Source organism: Patiria miniata, unplaced genomic scaffold (genome assembly GCF_015706575.1).
Source record: "Patiria miniata isolate m_02_andy unplaced genomic scaffold, ASM1570657v1 HiC_scaffold_7, whole genome shotgun sequence".
NCBI lineage: Eukaryota > Metazoa > Echinodermata > Asteroidea > Valvatida > Asterinidae > Patiria > Patiria miniata.
The window spans coordinates 19,171,274-19,195,694 of record NW_024037074.1 but is presented as its reverse complement, the minus strand read 5'-3'; the positions used below and the strand labels follow the sequence as shown (position 1 = coordinate 19,195,694).

Genomic DNA, 24,421 nt, shown 5'->3' with positions numbered 1-24,421 from the left:
ATGTGAGTGTATCGACACACGGATAATTAACCATAGCGGCACAGATGCTAGATATAACGGGTTGAAAGTAGATTTCCTAGAATTTTAGCTTGGCATCATCGACGCCGGTGCCGCGCCGGTTGGGATATTAAGTTTTATTGATGATTGATCTAAGACCGAAATCATTTCTTCAGTTACAGGAGGTAGGATATACATGATATACCATATTGATTTAAGTGATTTATGTTGTTTTATAAATCAACAGCTGTCCTTCATATTATAAATTCCTTGCACTGTGAAGACACATGAGACAGGTGGGTATGATTTTAGATAGTGGATATATTGCCGGAACCGGCTTTCTTTTAGTAAACAATATTAAGCCGAAGTGATCTTACAGGGTCCTCTTTGGCATGTTTGATGCGTAGACGACTAGGCCTACATGATATAAGGTATTAAATAACCACTATCGTTCGAGCAGCAAGTGTGCAGAATCGATGGCCCGTCTGGTTGTAAGTGAGAGATCATAATTACCAGCCATTGTCGAAACCCCTGTTGTGCTCTTTCGACATTTTCGGTGTTTTTCTTTAATCGCAAAACTTTTTGAAAAGATTGACCCTTCAGGAGTCTAGTGGCATGACCATAGAGAATCTGTAGCAATAGAGCTAGGTACCAGACATGTCAGATGTTTCTTTTGACACAGTTGATTGATGCAGTACTATAAAAGGGGTGTTGGACTGGTGGTTTCATCTTGTATTGCATGTTTTCAATACCTTAAGTTTTGGGACTCTCATACTATGAGTCATACACAGTATGGAGAGTCCCAAATTTTCGGACTAGGGCCTACCCTACTAATAAGTCTAGTAGGATTTAAGTAACGTAAATTAACATAAGTTTGAAGTGAAAGTAAAACCAGGCCTTCAAGTTAGGTGCGAGAAAAGTATATATTCTGATATTGCACTTAACTTAAGTCTGAGATTGCACTGAAAACAATCAACATTCGTATAAGATGGAAATTTTACATCAGGGAGCTGATGGACATCTTTAATAAGGGGTCCAGTGGGTTTTGCCCTGCACTGATGTAATTTGTAAGATTTGAGGCTTTGCATGGTGGAGATACTAAATAATGAAAGGTTTGCGGAAACACCATGTGCGAATAATTTCTCAACTAAGAGAATGGTTCTGAAAAGAACCAGAGGTGTAAACTCGACGTTCCGGTCAGTATGCTCTGACCGTCTTCAGGAGAGTAATTTGATAAAAATAATCGTAATGTATTTGAAAAAAAATATTTTCAACTGAGCTAAAGCAAAGTTAATTTTTCAAAATTCTGCTAGTTGCATGGGATGCAAATAACTGTTAACTTTCGTCTCTCCTTGTGTGAAGAATTGATTAAGACCAGGTAACAGTGATGGCAGACCTCGTAGCCGTCTGGGACGTCGCACTCAGTGACGGGGTGCACAAAGTGGAATTTGAACATGGGACGACGTCGGGAATGAGAATCATTCGTGTGGACAATAAGGTAAGGGTTTCAAAAATCACAGCTGGTGTACAGGGTGAGTAAAAAAAAACGAAACCTAAATGTCGGGACCATTGCTTAGTGAAGTTCTGCATGTAGCACTTTCACAATCTAGGATGATGATCTTGAATGATTCTTGTACTAAAAGAAAGCTTAGGAATTGGGCTTTCATATCCTAGATTTTGAAAGTGCTACATGCAGAAGAACTTCACTGAAACAATGGTCCCGACATTTGGGTTTCGTTGTTTTCTTTACTCACCCTGTAGTGGAACAACAATTGTGAGTTTTTGTGGACTTTCTGCACTAAGTACAGGGTTCCCAGCCACTTTGGAAATCAGGGAAAACTTTGAAAATAAGTTTCCATACTTCCAGTTGGGGAAAACTTAAGGATTTGGGTGGGGAAAAAACACACAAAAAATCAGAGAAAAGTCAGAGAATTTGACAGTGACCCAGGAGGGAAAGGTTTTCGCCAGTTTGGCATGTGTGTGTCGTTTGCCATGTGTCCAAGTTGTGTGAGGGAAAGGATAGCTATCCGGTTCGTTAGTGTGACGTCCGTTCAGTTTAAACCACTACCACTGCCCATTAAGTAGCATTGGAACCATTGGAACCAGAAGCTAACGCAACTTGAGTGTTAATCCAATGGGCGCTAGTAATCAGTGGTGCACACGCACGTGTATGACGAAGTCACTAAGGAACTGGATAAGGTGAGAAGGGAGGCCATTTCTCGTCAGCAAGTAGCCTGTGTGTTATTGGTTATTGGTTATTGGCAGCTTCGCTGCAATCACCTCTTGGCTTCCCAGCAACCTCGTTAAATTGAAAATACTTCTCAAGGAGTTTTGGAAATATCTCAGAGAAACATCATGGAAAAACTCAGGGAATTTTGTTTTCATAAAGTGCTGGTAAAAAAAAAACATCCTTGCTGTCTCCCCCAGGAAGTACTGCATCGGAACTGGATGTTCAAGCTCGTCGGACGAGAGCACTTCAAGATCGGCGCCTTCAAAGCATCTATCAACATTGATGCGTCGGGAGGCTTCTCCTACGAGTACACCCTGGAGGTGAACGGCAAGACGCTGAAGGAGTTGAGAGAACAGCGAAGCAAAACGGCAAAAGTCTGGCTACCAGTCATTGAGGGATATGAGTTCAGGATTGTCTTAGGTACTTGCCACGCTGAAAAGTCATTAAATTTTACAAATAAAATGTAATCATAATTTGCCAATTCATATTAGTTCTGAAAAACATTTCGACTTCGCTCTGGCAAATAACACATGAGTCTTTCTATAAATTTAGGGTCCAACGTGTGACATTTTTTCCTGTTCCCATTATCCTGTTTATTTGTAATTTGGCATTAAAGCATCATGCATAAATACCTAAGACAGTTTAGGCATTCCTATTGGTCGAGAGCCCGTCACGTGGCCGGTTTGAAGCGGATGATAAAGACACTTTTCCGGTGTCACATGAAATCTGGCACATTTTACCGATTTATTGGTTGAACGTTCACAATCGTTCACATCCAGACTTATAAAATCATAGATGTCAGATGTAATGGGGACAGGAAAAAAAGTAGACCCCATATTTGTAGAATAACCAAGATGCCTATGAGGACATGTTTTTTTTTTGTTAAAAACTTATGATTTTTGTCCTATTGCAGAAAAAGACAGCATGGACGTTTGGTGCAATGGTCAAGTTTTGGAGACGGCGGTGAGTTACATTAGTTTTATATGTTGTAAAGAAGACAAATAACATAAAGAACAAAATGGTGTATACCCACTAAAAATACCAGGAACTGTGTTTAATTTATCAAGATTTGAAACACAAATGAAACCAAAATTGACTTGCTATTGACTTGCGTTTGACTGGCGATTAACTTGCGATTGACGTGCAATTGACTTGCAATTGACTTGTTATAGACTGGACTACAATACTGCCACAAAAAATTGAATCTCGCATCTTCTTGTTACATTTTGTAATCTACGGGAAAAGAAACTAGACTAAAATTCTTTCATTGAGTTTTCAACCAGTGTGCCTGTCGCATTCTCTGCAGGGCGAGTTTGTGGATGACGGCACTGAGACGCATTTCACCTTACCGAACGGCCTGGCTTGTTACATCAAAGCGGTAAGCAGCGGCAAAAAGAAAGAAGGTATCATTCACTCCTTGGTCATCAACGACAACGAAATACCTGAGACCCTCGAGTAAATCCCTATTTAAAAAGTCCTCATTTATAGTACTTCAATATCTGTTTTTTTACTGTATCCGAGATTAACCATGCCAATTGTAGGCAGTTGCTCAAAGTGAAGGTAGGACTGGTACCGAATGAAATGGTAGCGTTTGGACGAAAACAGTCGCTGACGGTGGTTTTGAAAAGTATTTGATAAATACTGCAAAACTACCCACCTACAGGGCGTCCTGAAAAAAATGGTGCATGTAAACCCCTCCATTTTTGCTAATTTACAACCAAAATTTTCTGCGGATGTTTACACCATCTTCAAGGTAATAGATTTCGCTTGAGAATACCGTTTGTTTCATTGAGATTGCTTTTGTAAATCCAAAGATATGTTTGAATAACGGCAAAGCCAAGAAACTTTCTTTGAAGCAGTTAAAATCAGTATAGTCCTAGTCTAAAACCAAATCACTTTACTGTATTTTAGTGATTTTAACATTTTTAAGCAGAGTGTACAATATTTATTTATATTGAATTGAACTCTTTTCATTGAAGTTTTAAAGAAGTGAACCTGTCTGTACTATTAAATTGTTTCAACATAAGAACAAAACCCTATATTGTCGTGTGAATGGAATGTTTGTCTTACACCCATAGGGATAATCTTATCAAAAGAGCCATACTGGCATTGTCTGATCTTTGAAGCACTCGCTTCCTAAAAGTGGCACAGAATTATTTTTTTGGGCTTTGCGGTTATTCAAACATATCTCTGGATTTACAAAAGCAATCTTAATTAAACAAACGGTAATCTCAAGCTAAATCTGTAACCTTGAAGATCGTGTAAACATTTGCAGTAAATTCCGGTTGTAAATTGGCGAAAATGGCGGGGTTTACATGCACCATTGTTTTCAGAACACCCTGTAGTGGGACAAGGACGTCACGTACACTATTAAACCAGCTTAATGAGAATCATGTCCCAAGTGGTGATTTGCAGAGTGTACAAGAGAGGGCGCAATTCAAAATATGCAACAAGTTTGGAAAGCGAAGTGCTAGTAATGGCAGTCGTCAAGATTTTTCTACAGAACAATTTAGGTAGCGAAAATGTTTGTATATTTTAATTAAAAGATGATAATTTCATTTGCCTCTTTGGAATATTGTGTTTGGCCAGATTCCTGGTATTGTTTGCTTTCAGGTGTGTTTTTCTAAGCACGATTTTACTGTAAGATACTGAAAATATAGAATATATAGATACACACGTATGTTTTTTTCTGTAAAATACTAAACGTATTCAGTACCATGTTTGTAATCGAAATGTCAATATTTATGAACTAATGAACAATTCATAACAAACAATTTTAGTACTACGGTTAATGTACTTTTTATTATACACGTTAAATACAAAACTGCTGATTTTTTTACGTATATGTTAAAAAACTTAAGCGTGAAACAAGAAACGTCATTTTGAGGCAAATGATCAAACATGGGGTTGAAAGTTTGACATGTATAATTATCACTGGTTTACATGCACGTGCAGTATTTAGTGTACTTGAAATATCGTCGTCAAGCAAACTTGAATCCTTGACTCTGATTGGTCAGTCCATGGCAACAACAGTTGGTATTATCCCACGTGGGTTATTCAATAAATGTAGGAGCCAAAGTGTGACATTTTTCCTGTCCCTGTTACCATAGTAATTTGTAATTTGACATTTGACATTTGAAGGTTTGCATGGTGGAAAAGATACCAAGACAAGTTTCAAAACCACACATGCTCACAAAAGAGATTTATTCACATGGTGCTACCGCAAACTTATCTTGTCTTAATTTGCCATTCACGCACCACTGCCACTAAGAACGACTTCAAACCATTTTTTATTTGTTGGGTAGGTAGTTTGCTATTCATAATCACTCTCGGAGGACGACTGCATTAAGGAGTGCATCATTATTATACAATCATAGATGTCAGATGTAAACAGGGACAGGAAAAAGATGGACCCAACATTTATAAAATGACCCATATTGCAGGGTCTATATTGTATGGCCACTAGAACCATCAAGTTTGCTTGACGAGAAATTGTTCACGTTATCCTTTGTCATTCATACTTGTGGTACAACAAATCATGGACATTTGCTTGTACATATAGTATACATATAAATCTTCTCATCTTTTGCCCCAGTAATGACGCCACTTCATATGTCATGCAAATGCCAATGCAAGCGAATTTGATGCCAACGTTCACGGCGAATGTGTTTAACTCTTTTGCAAATTCGATGCGTAAAACTTAGACTAAGCCCATATTTAGTCAAGGCTTTAGCCCAAGAACAAAAGCATATAAAGTACAGAGAAATGTTTATCATCAAGTGAGAAACTGACTATGTTGTAGCTCTGCAGTTAGTTTTTAGTCAAATTTTCATAAATACATCATGCTATCTTTAATTCTTATAGACGAAATGATCAAATTTTGTTCCAGTTTCTGATCACTGATTTAAAAATTGTTCACACTCATTCTTTGATTTCTGTCGGAAAATTTGCATTTTGTCTTTGGTTGATGTACATTTACATATACAATTTACCCCCCCCCCCCCCCCCCGCGCATGCAAATTCGCCACTTAAATGCCTTTTTTAGCTGCGGGATAGCAGTTCAACAAATCATCATATCTCTCTGTTAGTAAATCAGTTGGTAACAAACGTTGACATTGTCTATTGCTCATACATACTTTAACCAATTTCAACCAAACTTTGTCAAAAGTATCAGTAGCCCAGCCCCAACATGTCACATGACCAACCTGGGGTCAAAGGTCATCATGGGGTCACTGGGGTCAAAAACCTGATTTTATTTTACTCAAAACACTACTTCCAGAAATTACAAGGCACAATCACGTGACTCATGCATGAACAAGAATTTGTTGGCCCGCAGCTTCCTAAATGTTTCCGATCGAACTTGTTTTTAAACTAAGGTCATTTCTGTGCAAATACACCCCTTTTTCTCAACTTAATGTTGTAGTCATTGAAAGACTACCAGTAGTGCACATAGTTTATGATTCATATTTTTGTGGTATTAAATAAATGTGCTGCATATGACTTTGCTTTGCTTGCTATATCATAAGGCCAAAAAAAAAAAGTCTCCGGTTTCTGGTATGGAGCTTGCCCCAAAAGTGGTGCGGCGACGCGGCTTTTTTTTTTTTTTTTTACCTGTTTTTTTTTTTTTTGGCTTCAAATGTCGGCTGATGACTGCAAATGGTGCCCGACTAAACTTAGTGCAAATATATGGGAGTCCAGAGAGGCCACATAAAGCTTATTCTTGATCATAACCCCATCTAAAAACACGTTAAAATTGTGCAGCAGCAGAATTCCAGTCAAACCAGTGAGTTTGGCGGTTTTGAGACATCATCTTGTATTGAAAAAAAAACTTTTTCATTTTGCCGACGCGCATGGCTGCGGCGACGCGCGCGCATACCAGAAATCGGAGACTTTTTTTTTTTTGGCCTAAAGCTCAGATTTTTTTTTTCTGAGTGTAAAATTATTGGTTTTGTATTCTTATTTTATCCAGTAACATTGCCCTGAAAATATTGTGTACATGTTCTCACTTTTTTATATTTACTTTAATATCCTGCACTTGCACGTACATTTAAAAAAAGGCGGGGGGGGGGGGGAATACTTTTCATACTTTTATTGACAATTAAAAATCAAGCACCTTGAGATGCAATGTTTTCCTTTATTTGTTGCTTAGTAAAGAATACGACATTTGATTTATTGCACTGTGTTGAAATAGGGCAGACTGCAGAAAAACCAAGAAAAAAAATGTGCTGGGTTAATATTAATATTCAATTGAATATGCAAACCCAAACAAAATGATTTTGGGGTTAAAAGGAATAAAAACAGAGCAATGTTATTGTTAACAATTTACTGTGTTATTCACTAAAGCATTTGCATTGTTGCTGTGGCTGATATTTTTTGTTTTATGTATTTATGACATTGACCCAAACCCCTTGAGTGAGTTACTGGGAACCTTTCTCACTCTTGCAAAATCCAACACCATGGTAAACCCTACACCCAAACTGTTGGACTCTGGTTATGTTGGTATGCCTTACCCCTTGTTAAGCATAATCAGTTTACTAGTGCAGTACTCACTCCAACAGATTCCAACAAAACATGCAGTTGGATTTTGAAGGGTAAGGGGTGGTTAGGGTTACAATGAAAGTAAAGTTTTGGTTAATCACGGATCCGTATTCAGCGTGTGATCTAAAATGCTCATTCATCAAAGCTGAACAGTTGTGTTTCTTGCAAAGATGTTTTTATACTGTATTATTTTTACCAAGTGATTTTAATTTATGACGACATGGACATGTACAATAAAACAGGATGGATATTGAGTTGAACATTTGGAATTTATGCAAGCAGAATTTACGATTGTATGTTGTGAACATTAATTTCTAGCCAATGACTGAAACGGTTTGTTTTTAATTTTTGGGTTTTTTTGTCATGGGATATATCACTTTTATAGTATGGCAAAATTACAGCTGGCGCGTAAAAATTGCTTTAGATTTTTCCTGCAATACCGCTGTATACAATTTTCAAAAAGGATGTTTTAATTGCGCGATTGGAATTCATTCAGAGAAAAATACAAGGGAACAATTTTTTTCACGGTACAAGCAGCTGTAAAAGGACAAGCCACTCACACAATCACATACATGTACAACAGGTCCATTATCTAATGGCTTTTTTGATAATATCGATTCCCGGGGGAAAACAGCATAAATTTGTTCATTGAATGGTTGCTAGGCAACACCTCCTGTTGCTACACGTTTGGTTCCTTGACAGGGCACACGCCAATGTGTCATTACTATTTTTGGGGGGCCCTTTGTCTTTTGCGAAACCATACTTAAAATTCATTCCATCTTGTCGAATAACTGAAACAAAACCTCTTACCATAGATGTCTAGGAAGGCATAACACTCAAAACAACAAAAATTAAAAACCTATCCAGATTTCAAAAATATGCAATATTCGTTTATTATATTGCTGTTAAATTCTCACTGAAAATAACTCCCACATACAGTGTCTGACGTACATGTATGCATCTCCATTATGGCAAGAAAAAAACCTACACTATTAATACGAGATTAACTGATTTCTTCATCTACATGATTCTATGATAAAAACAAAAACTTAACATTATAAAAAAAATTAACAGAAAAAGGAAACAAAGGTTTCGTAATATTTTTCTTACACATTTCTTTGGCCATGCATAGTTAAGCAGTAATGTATGTATATATATACAAAATTTCATCGTCGAATAGACAAAATGTTTGGTCAAATAATCCATGCCTATTAAAACTCAGTGCAATAAATTGTCATGACTACAATATGCCAAAAAGTACAATACAATTGATTGGACGGATATTCAAAAAAATCCAGGCAATTAAAAACAATTAAGATTGTACTATTTTCAACATTACTATGCGACTGATTTAAACCAATTGCATAGAATGATTTTGAACAGTAACTTCCCGACTATTTAAAGGTAATATACGACATTTGCAAACATCAAAAAACAAAACTACCAAATTATAATGAAATACCTTACTTGACTGTAAGTGAATAATTGTCTCAAGCATCCTGTGAAATCACGGCACCTGGTGTGCTGTCATTTTCAAGCAAAATGGAATTTTGTATCAATTTCCAACGATGGTCAGCCGACCAGCGTTGGAAATAAACTGACGTTTTTTCAAATACTGCCCCCATTACCAAATTTAGTTGTCCACATTTTGAACGGGTGCAAGCTGCTAGTCTGGTTCCCTGACCTGACATTTCCCCAACGTTCATAAATTGCTCTGTTTCATCTGAAGTAGGGTCAGGGAACCTGACTATATAAACAGCATTTTTTTCTTGTTTTTGTCCAACATCTATGAACAAGAAACTATAAACAGGTCAGTGTGACAATATTTTCTATAAAAATACTTACCCCCAAATCCATCCATTTCTGAAAATTACAGCAAAAGCAAATGTTGTATATTACTTTTAGGAATCGTCCCCTTGTCCACTCAATATTTCTCACATGCAACGCATAAAACTTATACAGTTGTTACTTCCACTTCTCCAGAGGGAAAACAAATATTCCAGCCTATAGAAAGTCCTGTTACAAACTGGTTTACTTCACTCCGCCATCTAAAAATGATTCTGATTGGGTTACATGATCAGCCATGAAATGCCGGTGCCATACAAAATTTGGACTCCTATGAAAATATGGTCTCTTTTGCCCTATATGGACACTTACCCCCACACGTGACCTGTCACTGTCTAAATCATGTTCAATCAGTCCGTATTTCAATAGAGTCAAACTTTCACACCACACCAACTGACAAAGTGTCAATGACATTTTTTGAGGAAAATTGTTTTCAGTGATGTTATAGGGACTTTAGTCTAAAACAAAATGTAACAAGTAGATTTCAATTCCAATTGAAAAAAAAAAATAATCGGCGTTTGCTTTGAAATTCCTGTTAACCTTAATTGTATTGTGAAGGCCTTAGAGACACTATTTCGGATTTTTGAATCTATTTTTCGATTTTCTTCTCACTTACCTGAAAGTTGTTTAAAACACTCAAAACTGTTTTTTTTAGAGAAACGATAAGTTGGGAAACGTACCATATCTTTTCAAAACCAGGCCTAGCAGAAAATGCTAAAAAACAGTGTTGGCCATTAAAAACAAAAATTAGACACGGCCAAATACCAATAGGCACTTCCAATTCCTCCTCAACACTCCACAGAAAATTATCCTCGTTCTTTTGTTGTTATAATTTCCCTTTGTTCTAACAAAGTCCAAGATTTTCCAGCAGGCTTTACTACAGAAGGAAAAGTAACCAGTCATTTTGAATCCAAAATGGAAACAACTATATCCGCACAAAATGGTTTTGAAAGTATTAAATATTCCATAGATGATTTCTAAAAAACAGTAAGAAGAATGCAAAGAAATTCTCTGAAAATCTATATCTAATTAATGAGCACACTCTCTTATGGAAAACAGTACCGTCAATTAAAGTACCATATTATTTATGTACAAGTTGTTAATATAAGTTTTTGTTAGTTTGATAAATTTTGTACTATAAAAACTATTTATATAAACTCTTCAGCCTCGTTTCCATTGCATAGTATTTTCGGTGCACCTTTAATAGCACGATAACAAATGGACTTTTTTTGTTTAGAAAGGATAATCTTCGACACGGGAATTTATAAATTGGTTTAAAAATAGCAGCACACTGTCATATATATAGTCTTCAACTGGTAAAAAAAGTGTTATGCTTCTTTATAGGGAACAACATTTCAGCAGTTTTGTAATGCATTTAAGATATCGTTTTTTTTAATCAAAACTTTGAACTTGCAAAAGTTGCTGATATGAAGATTGGTGATCATGAAGCATTCAAGCAAAGAAGCATTTTTTTAAAATTTGTCAGAGCATCAATTTTTAAAGCTTTTTTACTAAATTTTTGTTTTTGTTTGATTGTTCAGCCTTTCTATTTTCAATTCACAAAATAGTGTGAACATTTCTGCTTTATAAGGATGCATTTTAGCTTACTTGAAAAACTTGTCCTAAGCAACACTGCCCCTCCCCGTAGGTAAGCTTAAATACACAACTAACAGATAACGCATTTATAGTATTTAAATGCTGTTTAGATATTTCTGCCTTGAACAGTTTTCATACTGTAAACAAATTCATAGTTCGTAAGTTCAGGCTCTCTAGTACAACAATTTCCGTTGCTGCGCTTTAGCAGAAAGTCTACAGCATTACAAATCTAGCTGAATACATAAACACATCATTTTATTGATGTTTCAATTTTTGATTTTCAATTTTTTTTCCAAGGCAGCTTCAAGGTATAAATGATCGATTTTAGAGTTGTGTTAATTGTCTAAGGAGGAATATGTACATAGGTTTGAAAAATTACTCTTTTTATCAACATAATGCAAGTGCAAAAATAGTCAATCTTTATGTAACCTGATCAGATTTTTAAAATACTTGTCAGTAATAAGTCCAAGCGACTTGTTTTCATTCCAATTGATAAGGCACTTATATTATAATTGAGATTTTTTTTCATATTAAATATTTACGTAATATTTATGAAGTGACCTTGACGTACTTTGTAACATTAAGTACTGTTACATTTTGAAAAGTTAATAATTCTGCATAGTTTCAATATAATACTTAAAGGTGGGGAAGACTGCAATATCTTAGAAATATTCTATTTTTATATTTAAGTAAAAGACAGTTCTATTTAAATCAGCTCTTTTATTTACAAATGAGCTGCTTTCAGCTGAACAGTTTTTTTAAATGTAACTGTTTTAAAAACAAGGCATTTCTCAGCAAATTTAATTAATGATTTTGATGTCCAGAAAATGTATCCTGAACAATGAATCAAATTCCTTCAATTTTAAGCATCTTACTTAACAGCGATCTGTTAAATTATAAAAATGTAAAAATGTTTAAAAAATGTAAAAAAAAAAAAAAAATTTAAATAGATGAATTTATCTCAACTGAAGAAGACTTTCACGATGGAATCAACTTTGCATAGATCTTAAATCAAATTACAAGGTACATGTACACTGGTGGGATAGTATTTTTTGTTGAAATTTTTGTTTAATTGGTTGAGTATATAGCAAGTATGAAGTTGTTTCAAGTAAATGTCAACACGTATGTTTCCCTGAGAGATGGTTCACAGCTGTACAATATTTTTACAAAATGAAATCTTGTTCACTATTCCTTGAATTCATTTTTAACCAACCTGTTTTCCAGAGATAAATTAGTATATTTTTCATGAATTCAGAGCACTAATGCAGTGATAGTTGCATCTCAAGTTTTACTATTAAGTAGTCTTTCTAACATCAAATTTTTCTTCTTCAGATATTAGAATTTTTTGAGACTTGCAAAGTCGTAACCCTAACCCTGCCAGACGCAACACAGTGCATCAGGTGGAAAAGTCTGGTGCACTTTGATGGGTTCAGCTACCAACACCAGTGCATAAACAGCTGCTTCTGAGACACTGAGAGCTAATCCCATTGAACAATGCCACAGCTGTATCCTGCTACATTCCGTAACCACCAACTCTGAGGCAAGTTGGTCTTGAGACTTTTTACCTGATGGATCTTGCTACACTGGGCAGGCTTGTCATTTAGACAAGTGTCGCATAATGCTGTCTTTGGCAGGGTTTCTAGCCAAGATACCCTGGAGGGTTAGGGTAATAAGATAAGAACTGAAGTAAAATACGCGCACTGCGCTAATTTTGCAAACAAGCGCTGGGGCACATTGTCCAAGCAGGGAAAAGATCAGAGCAATAAAACTAATCTTGAGCTCTTTAACCCTTAATGACTAGCGGTTATAACAACTGCAGGATCCAGGACTGTTAGAGCCTAGCTGTATGGTTAGAGTTAATAGAGGCCTAGAATGCCATCGCCAAATGTGTTTGGCCCGAGAGGCCGTTATACTGAATACATAAACAGCACACTGATTCTGCATGAATACTGATACAAGACCAATGCTGGCACGATATACTGAAAAAAGTTGTCAAGTATCCTGCAACATCAGAACACCCGTCTTTTGCACCGTTGATGGGGGTATTTGTGGTGGTTCACTCCACGCTTGGAACTCTTAGCTCATCATATTCAAGTACCTATTCTCCTCGGCCAGCGACGTCAGCATGGAAGACATGTCGTTGACGACCATATTGGAGACAGGGTTCATGTTGGGCACCATTGGACTGTCGCAGCCAATGCCGTTCATTAGGTCCGTGGGGCTGACCAGGTTGGGGATGAGCGGCTGGACATTGTCCAAGCCGTCGGCGGACAGGGCGGCCAGTCCTGTGGCCATCGGGTCGTCGCACTCCATCTGGGGGATTGCTTGCTGGTCGTAGGGATTGTCTACCGTGCTGCTGACCTGGTTACATCGTGGTGACATCTCCATGGAATTGGGCAGTGAGTTTTGGTACGCTTGCTGCTGCTGTTGCTGCTGTTGCCGCTGATGTTGCAGCTGAATATACTGCGCTTCAGTCATCTGCATTTGGTTCCTCTGATACTGACCGTTCACGTTCCCTAATCCTGGCTGCAGCATTTCGTTGCCGTCCCCGTAACCACTGTTCATCATTTTGGGTTCAGGGTACCCGTTGTTGTAGCCTTGGTTCTGAGTGGGTGGCATCATCGGTTGGTACATGTCCTTCTCCATGGGCATCATGTCGCCAGTTGGGTTTTCGTCGATCATATCCATCGTGCCTCCGTGCGGAACCATGGAGTTATCCCCGGCCATATCTTGCCATTGGTTGTTAATCACCGGCGGCATTTCCATGGGGCGCGATCGCTGCTGCTGCTGCTGCTGGTGCTGCTGCTTCAAGCTGGTCATGCTCTGGGGTACGGGCAACGGGTTGATGTTGTTCAGGCTGTTGAAGCGGTACAAGACGGGTTCCTGCTGTCTCTGTTGGACCGGGTCGCTAGCCCTCCGGATCCCCACACCGGGTACCTCGTGGGGTAACGGGGTACGACAGGGAAAGCTGCTGTGTCGATTCCCGTTGTACCCGGGTAGCGGGGAGGGAGCAAACCTCTCCTCGCCCCAGGAATTGTGCTGTCCGGTCACCTGATCATACTTAGCCTGTAGGCGTCGCTGCTCTTGCAGAGTTAACCCGGGGAGGCCTGTGGGTCCGCTCATGCCACTCATGGCTCCGCTCGAGCGACGAGACGACCCAGGGGAGATGGGGTCATAGGTGGAGCTGGTGGCCCCGAGCCTGTTTGAATACTGCGAGCTGGCGCCCGACGCCCTCCGAGAGGACAAGTAGGTACTGGCTTCGCTGGACCGTCGGCTTGAGAATTGGCTGAGAGGGAATGGCGAAGCCTCAGAGGACCGTCGGCTGCTGTAGTAGGAGCTGACGGTGCTGCCGTTGCTGCCGCGTCGCATGCCGAGGTTATCCATAGAACCGAGGAACGACTGGCTGCTGTCACAACGACCCATCTCCTCAGCTTGCAGCTTGACGATGATGCGATCTTTGGGCTTGAACTCGCTGGAGGTATTGATGATAGCCCCTCCTAACAAAACAAATATTACAAGTCGAAGACATCACGTTAGCTATGCTCTGCACTATTCAAACTGCAAATCTGTTCTTCCCATAATCAATTATGTTAAAAATGATGACACACACTTGCTTGTAGCAGCAGCATAAATCTGTGTCAACAACTGGGTCAATGAATATGGCATAATCTGACATTTCCCAGGTATTGCACATTTGAAAGGGTTGGGGTGTGGAAGGGAGTTCCTGGTGGAACAGGAGCTCTTGGGGGGGGGGGGGTTGGACACCATTTATACATTTTTCAAATTCTAATAAGCCATTAGAGTTTTGGAAACGAAAAGCAATCTTGCAAACAAGGAGGTTTATTGGAATCTATAGTGTTACTCACTTCTTGTATTGATCTGCGGCAGTTGCGGTAACCCCTGTGCTGTCTTGACCTTCTGTGCCAATCGATTCACTGCCGGCGCGTTCACCTTCAGTTTCTGCCGTGACGGCTTACAGACCAACGGACTGACGGGCCGTACCGTCTGGGACGGCAGGGTGGTCAGCGCGGACCCTCTGGTCCGCCCCCCACCGCCGCGCCGTCCGTGACTGGACGGACCCATGTTGGAGCTGATGTGGTCATCCTGGATCTTATCGTCTTCGATGGCGGTCAGATCCGTCAGGCTTCCCCGGGAATGGTCATCTCCACGCCGCTGTCGTTGTGCGGGGAGCAGCTGTACTCGTGTTGCAGCGTCAGGCATTCAGTCGCCGGGCTGTCCTGTATTGCGCAGTTTCGTTCAGAAAAAAAAGGAGACTGACATACATGTTGTTTTTCATGAAAAAGGAAAACCGCTCCCTTAAAATATCTGTACTTTAATGGCCTCGCGCATTTCAACTTCAAGACCCTGTTCAGACACAGCTTTAGGTTATACAGTTCCATAAATTTGTTCATGGGAGGCATCCTGCTGTTTCACTTGCTGTTTTATAACAAAATCTTCCATTGAATGATGCCAGTCCTCTTAATAATAGTGTCTTACCTTAAATCATTCGGCCAAGGTCTACACTTGGAACGCAGTGCATTTTCATATGCATAAAGATTTTTTACCGACTTAGAAAAAACATTTTCAATTTTGGTACACAACATATGGGAGTATTTTGAATTGCTAGGGAATTCTATGCGAGCACTCTGATTGGTTCAGATTTCAGAGTGTATTCTAGGCCACCACGGAAGATCATTCTCATTACCTTCAGGGTTTGTATTTTTGTTGTGTAACATTACAAAACTCATTATAGGGCATATACGACTCAAATACATCAAGTATATCACAATGACACAGTTTATTTCTATACACAATTGACCAAGCTGAGTGTATTGGTCGTTAAAACGTCGCCAGATCTGCAAAAACATGTCCCTGACGTATTGAGAAGAACTCGCCATGTAACGGAATGAATGAGTCCTCATTTGCATAGTGGTGCACGACTGGATCTCACCACCAAAATGCACTGCATATGTATTGCGCTGCTTGCATATATGAATAACGGTGCGAGAACGTAATCGTCAAGTCGTTAGATTTGTGGCAACCCTGCCGATTCAAACTAGTCTTATACCAGCCACGCCGACGAAGTTCGACTGAAGTTCATGGACACAATACGACTATCTGACGACTTGTCATCAAGTCTAGGTCCAACACAGAGATTTTGGATAGTCCAAAAAGGACTAGAGATATACGTACATGCACCACGTCAATGTGCAAGTCAGAGGGAGGCAGGCTGGGCGGTCGGTCATTACGACGACCCACACTGACCACGCTGCCGTCCACACTCTCGGCGCTCTCAGACTTGACCGAGCCGGGCTGCTGGTCCCTAGTCTGGCCCTCCCCGGCCCCGCCCGGCGTCTGGTCGTGTTTGTCCCCGCGCTGCTTCTTGGTGACGTGGGCGTCGGGACCGTGCACCGTCTTGACGTGCTTGCGTAGGGAGCTGGGGTCCGTGTAACGCTTGGTGCAGCCTGGGATCTTACACACGTAGGGTTTCTGTGAGAAAGAATGGGGAGGGAAAATTAAATTATGATAATGGGGAAAAATTTGAACATACGAGTACTTTACCCTAGAATAGCAATCTTACAGACACGGGGTGGGGGGGGGGAGGGTCCACCACACTTTTTTCCTATCTAGGAAATAATTTCAATGACCGATTTGTATGAAATTTTGTTGGCTAGATGAGACTTTCATGAAGAGTACACAGGTAAAGATTTCACTCAATTGGCCCTTTTAGGGTTTAGGATATCTTCACACACAAATATTTTTAAAAACTCATTCAATTAAACCTTTACAAGAGACGACAATAGATATACCCCAACCCTTAACAAATCCCAACTGACCACCTAAATATTCAGTTGTGATAATTCTTCTTCCATCAACACAAGGAAATTGACGAATCTTCAATCACAACCACCTCGACTCAACTTTAAAAAAAAATTGCAAAATGGACTGCAAAACAATTAAAGCATATAGGTTCAGTTGCATTTATCCCAAACATAACCTAGCAAATTATTATTAAAAGCTTATTTGGATTAAAGATCACACTGGTACTAAACACCCCGTGAAATGATTGCATCTGGCTTGCTGTCATTTAGAAGAAATCAAGAAATGTAAGCGATTTCCAACGATCAGGGAATTGACTGATTGTTGAGAATAAACAATCAAGAGGCATTTTAATGAAATCATGATCAAAAGGTTGTGCATGGTTTCTCACTATTTTCTCAAAAAGTGTAACATCCACTGAGCTGAAACTTCAACAGGTTAGGTTTTGAACATTCACTTTGGATTTTGAGTAGTGTTATTATTAAAAACGAACAAAATGCAAACAATGCACGAAAAGCAAACAATCTTGTATGCCTTTAATATATCAAAATCTATACATCGGATTCAACTAAACCTTAAAAATCTTTTAAAAAAACTTTAATTGGTACTGTCCAATTAACTGTACTAAAATAAAGATGACGACAGCAAGGCAAGTACTTACGGCATTGGAATGTGTTCGGTTTTGGTGCTTAGCTCTGTCGGATGCATTGGAGAAAGCCTTGGTGCACCCCTGGAACTCACAGACGTAAGGCCTCTCTCCGGTGTGGGACCGCAGGTGAGTCTTGAGGTTCTCCAGACGCGAGTACGCCTTCTTACAACCCTCAAACTGTCACCAGACAAATGGAAATTGTTACTCACATTGTTACTTAAACCACTCATGCACACCTCGGTTTACAGAGAGCCAATCAAGTAAGCCAATCAACTAAAACTGCTCAGAGTGGCCGCCAAGCTTTTAGCACATTTTAAAACAAAGTTCAAGTCAAGTTTCTGGTGCTCAGTTGATCCATGCAATGCGCAGAAGCCACCTCATGAGAGGTTTCAGTGAAAACATGACACAGTCGCACCTAACCAAATTATTCCAAAGATCAGAATTAAGTTTGACGTTTGCAACAATTAGAAGCAACTCTCTGCAAAACATTGACTCTGGCAGTCCTTTCGTACCTAAATGGAAAAGTTTGGTTGATGGAAAAGGAGCACATAGAGTTTGCCTGTGTGAAACTGAGCTCTAGTTAGAACCCGTCTCAATTCATAACCGGGACGAGTTCTGGACAAGTTCCAGACATTGCATTAGGTATAAGTTGCAGGATTCTGAACAACTTCCCCGCAATTTTTCTGGAATGAAGTTATCAGAACTGATGAGTCAAGCAGTTGTTCATGAAAATTTTCCCAGAACATGTCAGGGACAAATGCAGAGCTTCTTCCAGACAAATAGAATGATTCTACCTGCAAGTTGTCTGGAACTCATCTCGGATATGAGTTGAGACAGGCCCTTAGGTCAAACTGAATCCTAAGGGGAACTCTTGAATGCCCGTCTGAACAGGAGTTACTGATTTGCTTTCCTCGGGTTCATGATTTGCAACTCACCGTGCACTGATGGGGTTTCTCCCCGGTGTGTCGTCTCATGTGGACCACCAGCATGTACTGAGCCTTGAACGGCTTCTCCTCCCGGATGCAGCCCCGCCACCGACAGACAAACTCTTTCCGCTCGTTGTGGATGTGATCATTCAGGATGTGCTGTTTGGAAGACAAGCCATCAAAACTCATCAATAACATCCCAGTTTCATTTCTTCTCAGAATAAAAATTTACGGCAAGATTGACAGACAGACTTTTTCATGGAACTTCTTGGATGCAGGAGTAAAGTAGGCACTGCAGGCATTATTATCAACTGTCAAGAACTCTTCATTAAGTAATCCTCCAGGGCATTTTGGCTAGAAACCCTGCCAAACTCAGCCACATGCAACACTTGCTTAAACAGAGGCAGAAGTAATGGGATATTGCAGGGAATACAAGACTTTGAATGAACTGTAATACCTACAATGCTGTTTACTGTGTGACAGAGTTTTGATCTCAAGAATCCAGTGACCCCAAAATTCAAGTTGTTGCTGAACAGAGTGTTTTGGATAAGCCTGCCCATCTTTGGCTTGTGTGCATTTCTCACAGTGTTTGTGACCGAGTTTGACCAAGCTACAATGGTCAGGTGACCATAAGTCATGATCTAATTGGCCTTTGCACACTGTTTGACTGACAGAAAGGAAGGATCCCTAGGCTGACCAAGGAGTGGCAGTCTCAGTCGCAAACTCCGCAAGCAACCTTACGACTGCAATCAACCCGTCGCCCACCTGCACCAGCTGCTCCAGGGTGTCGTATCGAGCTTGGCAGTCATTCCACTCGCAATCCGTCACCACTGGTATGTCCTCCTCTATCAGTCCCTTGGTGCCATCCTCCACCCCGACCCCAGCCTCCTTGCCGTGCCTCTCCGACCCTCCCCTGTACCCGCCCGGTGACGCCTTCTTGTTGTCGACGTGACAGGTGGAGGAGACTATATTTGGAGAGGCGTCATGCCTGTGGTTTCTGTCGGCGGGATCCAGGCTGCTGGTCACCAGGTTGTTGTTGTTGGGTTCTAGGAGCTTCTGAGGGCTGTGTCCCTCCTGTACAGGATGACGGGAAACAAACGAAGAGCAGGAGTTATCAACCCAGAGAACATAAGGTGATTAAGATCTATGTAAATGCCGGTTAATACTTCATGCAAATTTCAGTGCGAAGTGAATTCGTTAGGGAAACGACAAACGTCACAATGAAACTTTGATTGCTGACGTCATGAAATTTGCTTGCTTTTCACTTTCACTCACACATATATTATTGTAAAGCCTGTTCTGTCCACCAACAGTTGTTGGAAAGGTTCAGAGACACATGCTAGAGTTGTAAAATTGAAGAACAAAACTTTGAGCAATCAGCAAGCAGAAGCTTAGCGTAATTGAATTCTAAGCATAACTGAATTCCAGTCTGAGCCATCTTTGGAATGCACGGTATTCTCATGAATGACTTGTGATTGACTTATGACTTGTGACTGACTTATGACTTGTGACCGACTTGTGACTGACTTGAGACTGATTTTTGACTGATATGTGACTGACTTGTGACTAACATGTGACCGACTTGTGACTGACGTGATACCGATGAAATTGTGTGTACTTGTACTAGGCACAATATGGGCCTACTCCACTTTAACCGAGAGTTCTAGATCTTATTTTGCGTCATGGTCACATGACGCAAACTTTCAGAACATGGTTCTCTTCTGCAGAGTACATATATCTCTTGAAATATAAGTGGTTTGCAAGTCTTGAAAGTGGGCCAAAAAACATGCAAAAGATGTTGTAACATTATCTTTGCTCAAGTAAGATTATACTTGAATTCATGAAGAATTATTGGACTAACCGCTGAAATTCTCATAACAAAAATGCTAACCTGGGATGAGTCCGTGGAATTTTTATCTGCTCCAGTCCGTATGCCGTGTTTGCCGATCACGTCAACCGTCATCGCTGGCATTGTGGGTTCCTCGTTAGCGTTACCCGATGGGTGGGGGTGGGGGTGGGCGCGGGCAAGCAGGGTAGCCATCGCCGGATGATGCTGTACGGCTGCTGACGGGGGCGGGATGCCAGACGGCATGAAAGGATTTCCTATGCCGGACCTGTAGGTGGGCAATTGTTTCATGGGTGAGAAATTTTGTGGTAGCTGAAGGTGTATATAATTCTGTTAATACTGTTTTAGGCAACAAACAAACAAAATAGTCGGTCTCTGGTCAGCGCACGCGTCGATTTTAATCATGCGCGTCAATCCTTTTTTTTTTCCAAAATGTTCTGTGGTAGCTCCAACAGCGCCCTCTATTGCCGCACATCCTCAATTTTTTTTACCAAAGAGCACCAAGGAATGGGAAATTGCATCAAGGCAAATGATCGAGGGCACCAAGGCAAATTATGGAGGACACCAATGTACATGAGGACACCCCAAAAAAAGCAAAATAGTACCTAAAATAGCAAAATAGTATCTAAAAGCAAAATAGTACCTAAAATATCCCTGAATTTTGTGTAGTCCATCCAAGTACAATCCAAGCTTGGAAGAAAACAAAAGGCACATTTTTTTTTTTAAAAGCCGCGTCGCCGCATCAATTCCGGAACTTTGGTCTGACCAGGCATTCAATTATCTATATAGACTTGCCTCTGTCTCATCAGCTGCTGCTGGAGCTGCTGCAGGTGCGCTATTGGCGTTGCAGAGGGGTGCCAGCTCAGTGGACTCACAGCCCCAGCAGAGAGGTGGCCGTAGGACCCGCTGGCACTGGAAGAGCTGCGGGAGCTGTTGATGTAAGCCACCAGGGAGTTGGGCGAGGTACGGATCATGGCGTTGATGTCCAGGCACTCGCCGGAGAGAGGGGAGATGGACAGCGCCCTCTTGCGGCTGCGGCGATCGCTGGGACGCGGGGTGGAAAAACGGGAACCTTGGAGAAAGGAGGGGGGACAAAGGCAACTTGACATCAGTGAGCACTTGCGTGTAAAGGTTTCTTTAGAAGCAATAGATCAATGAAAGGTTACAATGTAAAGGCTATGGCTATGGCTATGGCAGTAACACACACGTCTATGGGAGCGCTTTAGCCACTTCCATTGACATGTGCATATGCTAGTCCTTTTCACACTGGAGCCTCTCAACCTGGGTTGAACTCAACCCTGGGCGACCTCAGTGCTGCCCCGGGTTGAGTTTTTGATTTTTCAACCCCGCATTCAACCCTGCATCGTTTCACACTTGTTTCATGCAAATTGAGCTTATCATGCTCAGTTACCACTGTTTTGAACCCTGGCAAGAATTTCAACCCGGGTTGAAAATCTCAACACTGGTCTGGAGCAGGGTTGAGTTCAACCCCGGGTCAAATCAATCTCAGGGTTGACGCAGGGTTGACGCAGGGTTGACGCAGGGTTGAAATTCTTCAAGTATGAACGATGCATGTTTTCAACCCTGCGTCAACCCTGTGTCAATCCCGAGATTTGTCTAGTGTGAAAAGGGATATGTAATACACTGTAGAAGTGTGACGTCACGCGGGGTCATCTCCAATAGTGATGTGTCAAAACAATGTCTCCTCCGCCATGTCTACCATACGATTTACACAAGCAATTTAGATGATCATATACTAGTTGAAAAATCTCAGACTGGACAATTGGACCAGTGCTTCGTAGCTGACTGTAGTCGTCACTCACGACGTGACGGGTGCGGTTATTTTTCTTTTCCAATGGATGAAAAATTGATGAAAAAGTGGACACAGTGCGTATTGCTACGTTAGGCCGTGTGTGTGTGGACACATCATCCCGGGCAATGCGTGACTTCAGTGGCGTATGACGTAACCACTTCTACGGCGTATTACGAGCCATGGCAAGTACCGTTGCTAGTTGTAACGTATTAAAAACCTTACAATTATACGGATTTATTATAAAATTTATTCCAGTTTTTGAGAGTGAAAGTTAAGTATGAATGAGGTATAAAAAGACAAACAAAACTTCTTTTTTTTAATTTACGAAACATGTCTTTTAAAAAAAAAAAGTTTTCTTTTGGGGGAGGGGGAAAGAAGTGCGAAATAAGTGGTCCATCTGATCTTGGCTGATTTTGACTTCCTCCATCAGCTTCGCGTTATGAGTAGTCAAATTGGCTAACGCCTCAGGAACAGTAATTTCGCACTACCACTTCCCCTTAAACCATTCTGTATCATCTATCTATCTATGTCTATGCTGCATTTGCAAACTACCTTCAATGGATCCCACATCTAGCGCCGGGTGTTCGATACTCCCGGCTGTGCTGGGCGGGCCACTGAGGAACTCCGGAGCAATGAGACTGTGCTGACTGAGATGGCTGTGGTAGGGCATGCTGCTGGGATGGCTGGGCGGAATGGCGCCCTCGCCTGAAACAAAAATAACAAATCGAGAGAAAAATAAGATAACATTAACGGACCTTTCATGAGACAAAAATACTTAGTATACCATTCTACCTGAATCGACCTTAGAGGTAATTGAATAATGCAAACATCCAAACATGAAAGTCAGTCAAATTATCATGAAATATCCTAACTGAGCGTAGGTTAAAAAAAGAAATGGTGTTTTTCCGCCAAAAATAATCCCGGCAGCAAGTGGTTAAAAGCAGTTAATTTACAGTAATTCTTTTCTTTGGAAAGGGAGGGGGTTGTTAAGAATAATCTACAAGATATTTCTTGAGAAATTCATAGTTTCTAACTGCAAGACAACCAACAGTTATACTGTATTAATAAATACAGTTTCCTATTGGTCGAGAGCCCGTCACGTGGCCGGTTTTAAACGGTTGATAAAGATATGGCTGGCTGGTCTTATACACTTTTCCAGTGTCACATAAAATTTTGACTACTAGTACATGTACTATGAAATCCCGTGAACGTTCACAATCCTTCGCCTTGTGATAATTACCCTCACCTTCGGCTCGGGTAATTAGCAGCATCCAGACTCCAACTGGTCTGAAACAGAGTGTTTAATACTGACCAAGCACATATTTATTCCCTTATTAATAGGCTGTGCTAAACAAAAATCTAAGAAGGAAATTACATTACATGCACGTTCTCTCTCGCTCTTTCTCCTGTCAAAAGAAATCTCCTCAGCAGAGCTCAGGTCACCTTACAGTGACCTCTGACCTCAAGCTTCCTCAAAAGAATGTCCACTAAAGCCGGAGGGCTTGTCATCCACTGGAGAGGACTGTTTCTCTGATATCCGCTTACAACCCCAACCTAATCCAGTCGCAAATGTTATCGGTCAAGTATTGGAAGAAAATTTCTGGTCAATCTTGAAGCCAACGTGATGTCCTCACAGAAACAGGCAGTACGTGATCGCATGTACATGAATGAATATCTTCTTCAGATAAACTGTTCATGTCCTAGTTTAATGCAAACTACATGTATGTGACTATCTCTTGGTCTATATTCCATGACTTTCAGGGTTTCGTCTTTCGTCAAGCAATAATCACTCTATCATTCCAGACATGTACAGACTTCAGACGCCCAATGATACGTACATGTTTATTTAATCACTCACAGTGTAGTGCTAAAACAAGAACATTTTCAAACACACATTCTGGAATTTATATCCTTGTGGAGTCATTTCTTTGCCCTCGTGTACTAAAGTTTTGGAGTTTGAAAATGTACTTTCAAAATGCTCCTATTTTAACCAGAATTAATTTCCTGGGCTGAAATTCAGATTTAATATCCCTTACATAAAATACTTCAATTTGTGACAAGTCAACACACTTTGGAAATTCCTAATTTTTGAGTAAAATCCATATTTCTATTTCGTGATAACCTTGTGGAGATGTATTCACCTTTAGAAATTGCTGGAGAT

General features: G+C 40.5%; 2 protein-coding genes across 3 annotated transcripts in view; one reads left to right on the top strand and one right to left on the bottom strand.

The window, feature by feature from the left end:
• Positions 1 to 73: 73 nt before the first annotated feature.
• Positions 74 to 3,940, top strand: LOC119744668 (fas apoptotic inhibitory molecule 1-like). Of its 2 annotated transcripts, XM_038220732.1 has the most exons (5): positions 74 to 182; positions 1,360 to 1,495; positions 2,425 to 2,647; positions 3,141 to 3,190; positions 3,534 to 3,934. In XM_038220732.1, the coding sequence occupies exons 2-5, from the start codon at positions 1,385 to 1,387 to the stop codon at positions 3,684 to 3,686; spliced, it is 537 nt and encodes a 178-aa protein (XP_038076660.1). In that variant the 5' UTR covers positions 74 to 182; positions 1,360 to 1,384; the 3' UTR covers positions 3,687 to 3,934. The 2 variants fall into 2 exon arrangements, with proteins under 2 accessions (XP_038076660.1, XP_038076661.1); XM_038220733.1 differs by lacking the exon at positions 74 to 182 and having other exon boundaries at positions 1,370 to 1,495; positions 3,534 to 3,940.
• An 8,712-nt stretch (positions 3,941 to 12,652) lies between these two features.
• LOC119745340 (zinc finger protein GLI2-like) overlaps positions 12,653 to 24,421 on the bottom strand; it is a 32,099-nt gene continuing 20,330 nt past the window's right edge. Inside the window, 10 exon segments of the mRNA XM_038221632.1 lie at positions 12,653 to 14,703; positions 15,073 to 15,357; positions 15,360 to 15,444; positions 16,400 to 16,696; positions 17,688 to 17,852; positions 18,611 to 18,760; positions 19,367 to 19,675; positions 20,493 to 20,715; positions 21,243 to 21,519; positions 22,813 to 22,965. Of these exon segments, the coding sequence (XP_038077560.1) occupies positions 13,283 to 14,703; positions 15,073 to 15,357; positions 15,360 to 15,444; positions 16,400 to 16,696; positions 17,688 to 17,852; positions 18,611 to 18,760; positions 19,367 to 19,675; positions 20,493 to 20,715; positions 21,243 to 21,519; positions 22,813 to 22,965 (3,365 nt within the window). The 3' untranslated portion in view covers positions 12,653 to 13,282.

Excerpts from the sequence above, each read along its gene's own strand:
- LOC119744668 (XM_038220733.1), top strand. The coding sequence starts at position 1,385 with ATGGCAGACCTCGTAGCCGTCTGGGACGTCGCACTCAGTGACGGGGTG. Across the intron at positions 2,648-3,140 it reads TGAGTTCAGGATTGTCTTAG|AAAAAGACAGCATGGACGTT; the intron begins GTACTTGCCACG and ends GTCCTATTGCAG. Across the intron at positions 3,191-3,533 it reads GTCAAGTTTTGGAGACGGCG|GGCGAGTTTGTGGATGACGG; the intron begins GTGAGTTACATT and ends CATTCTCTGCAG.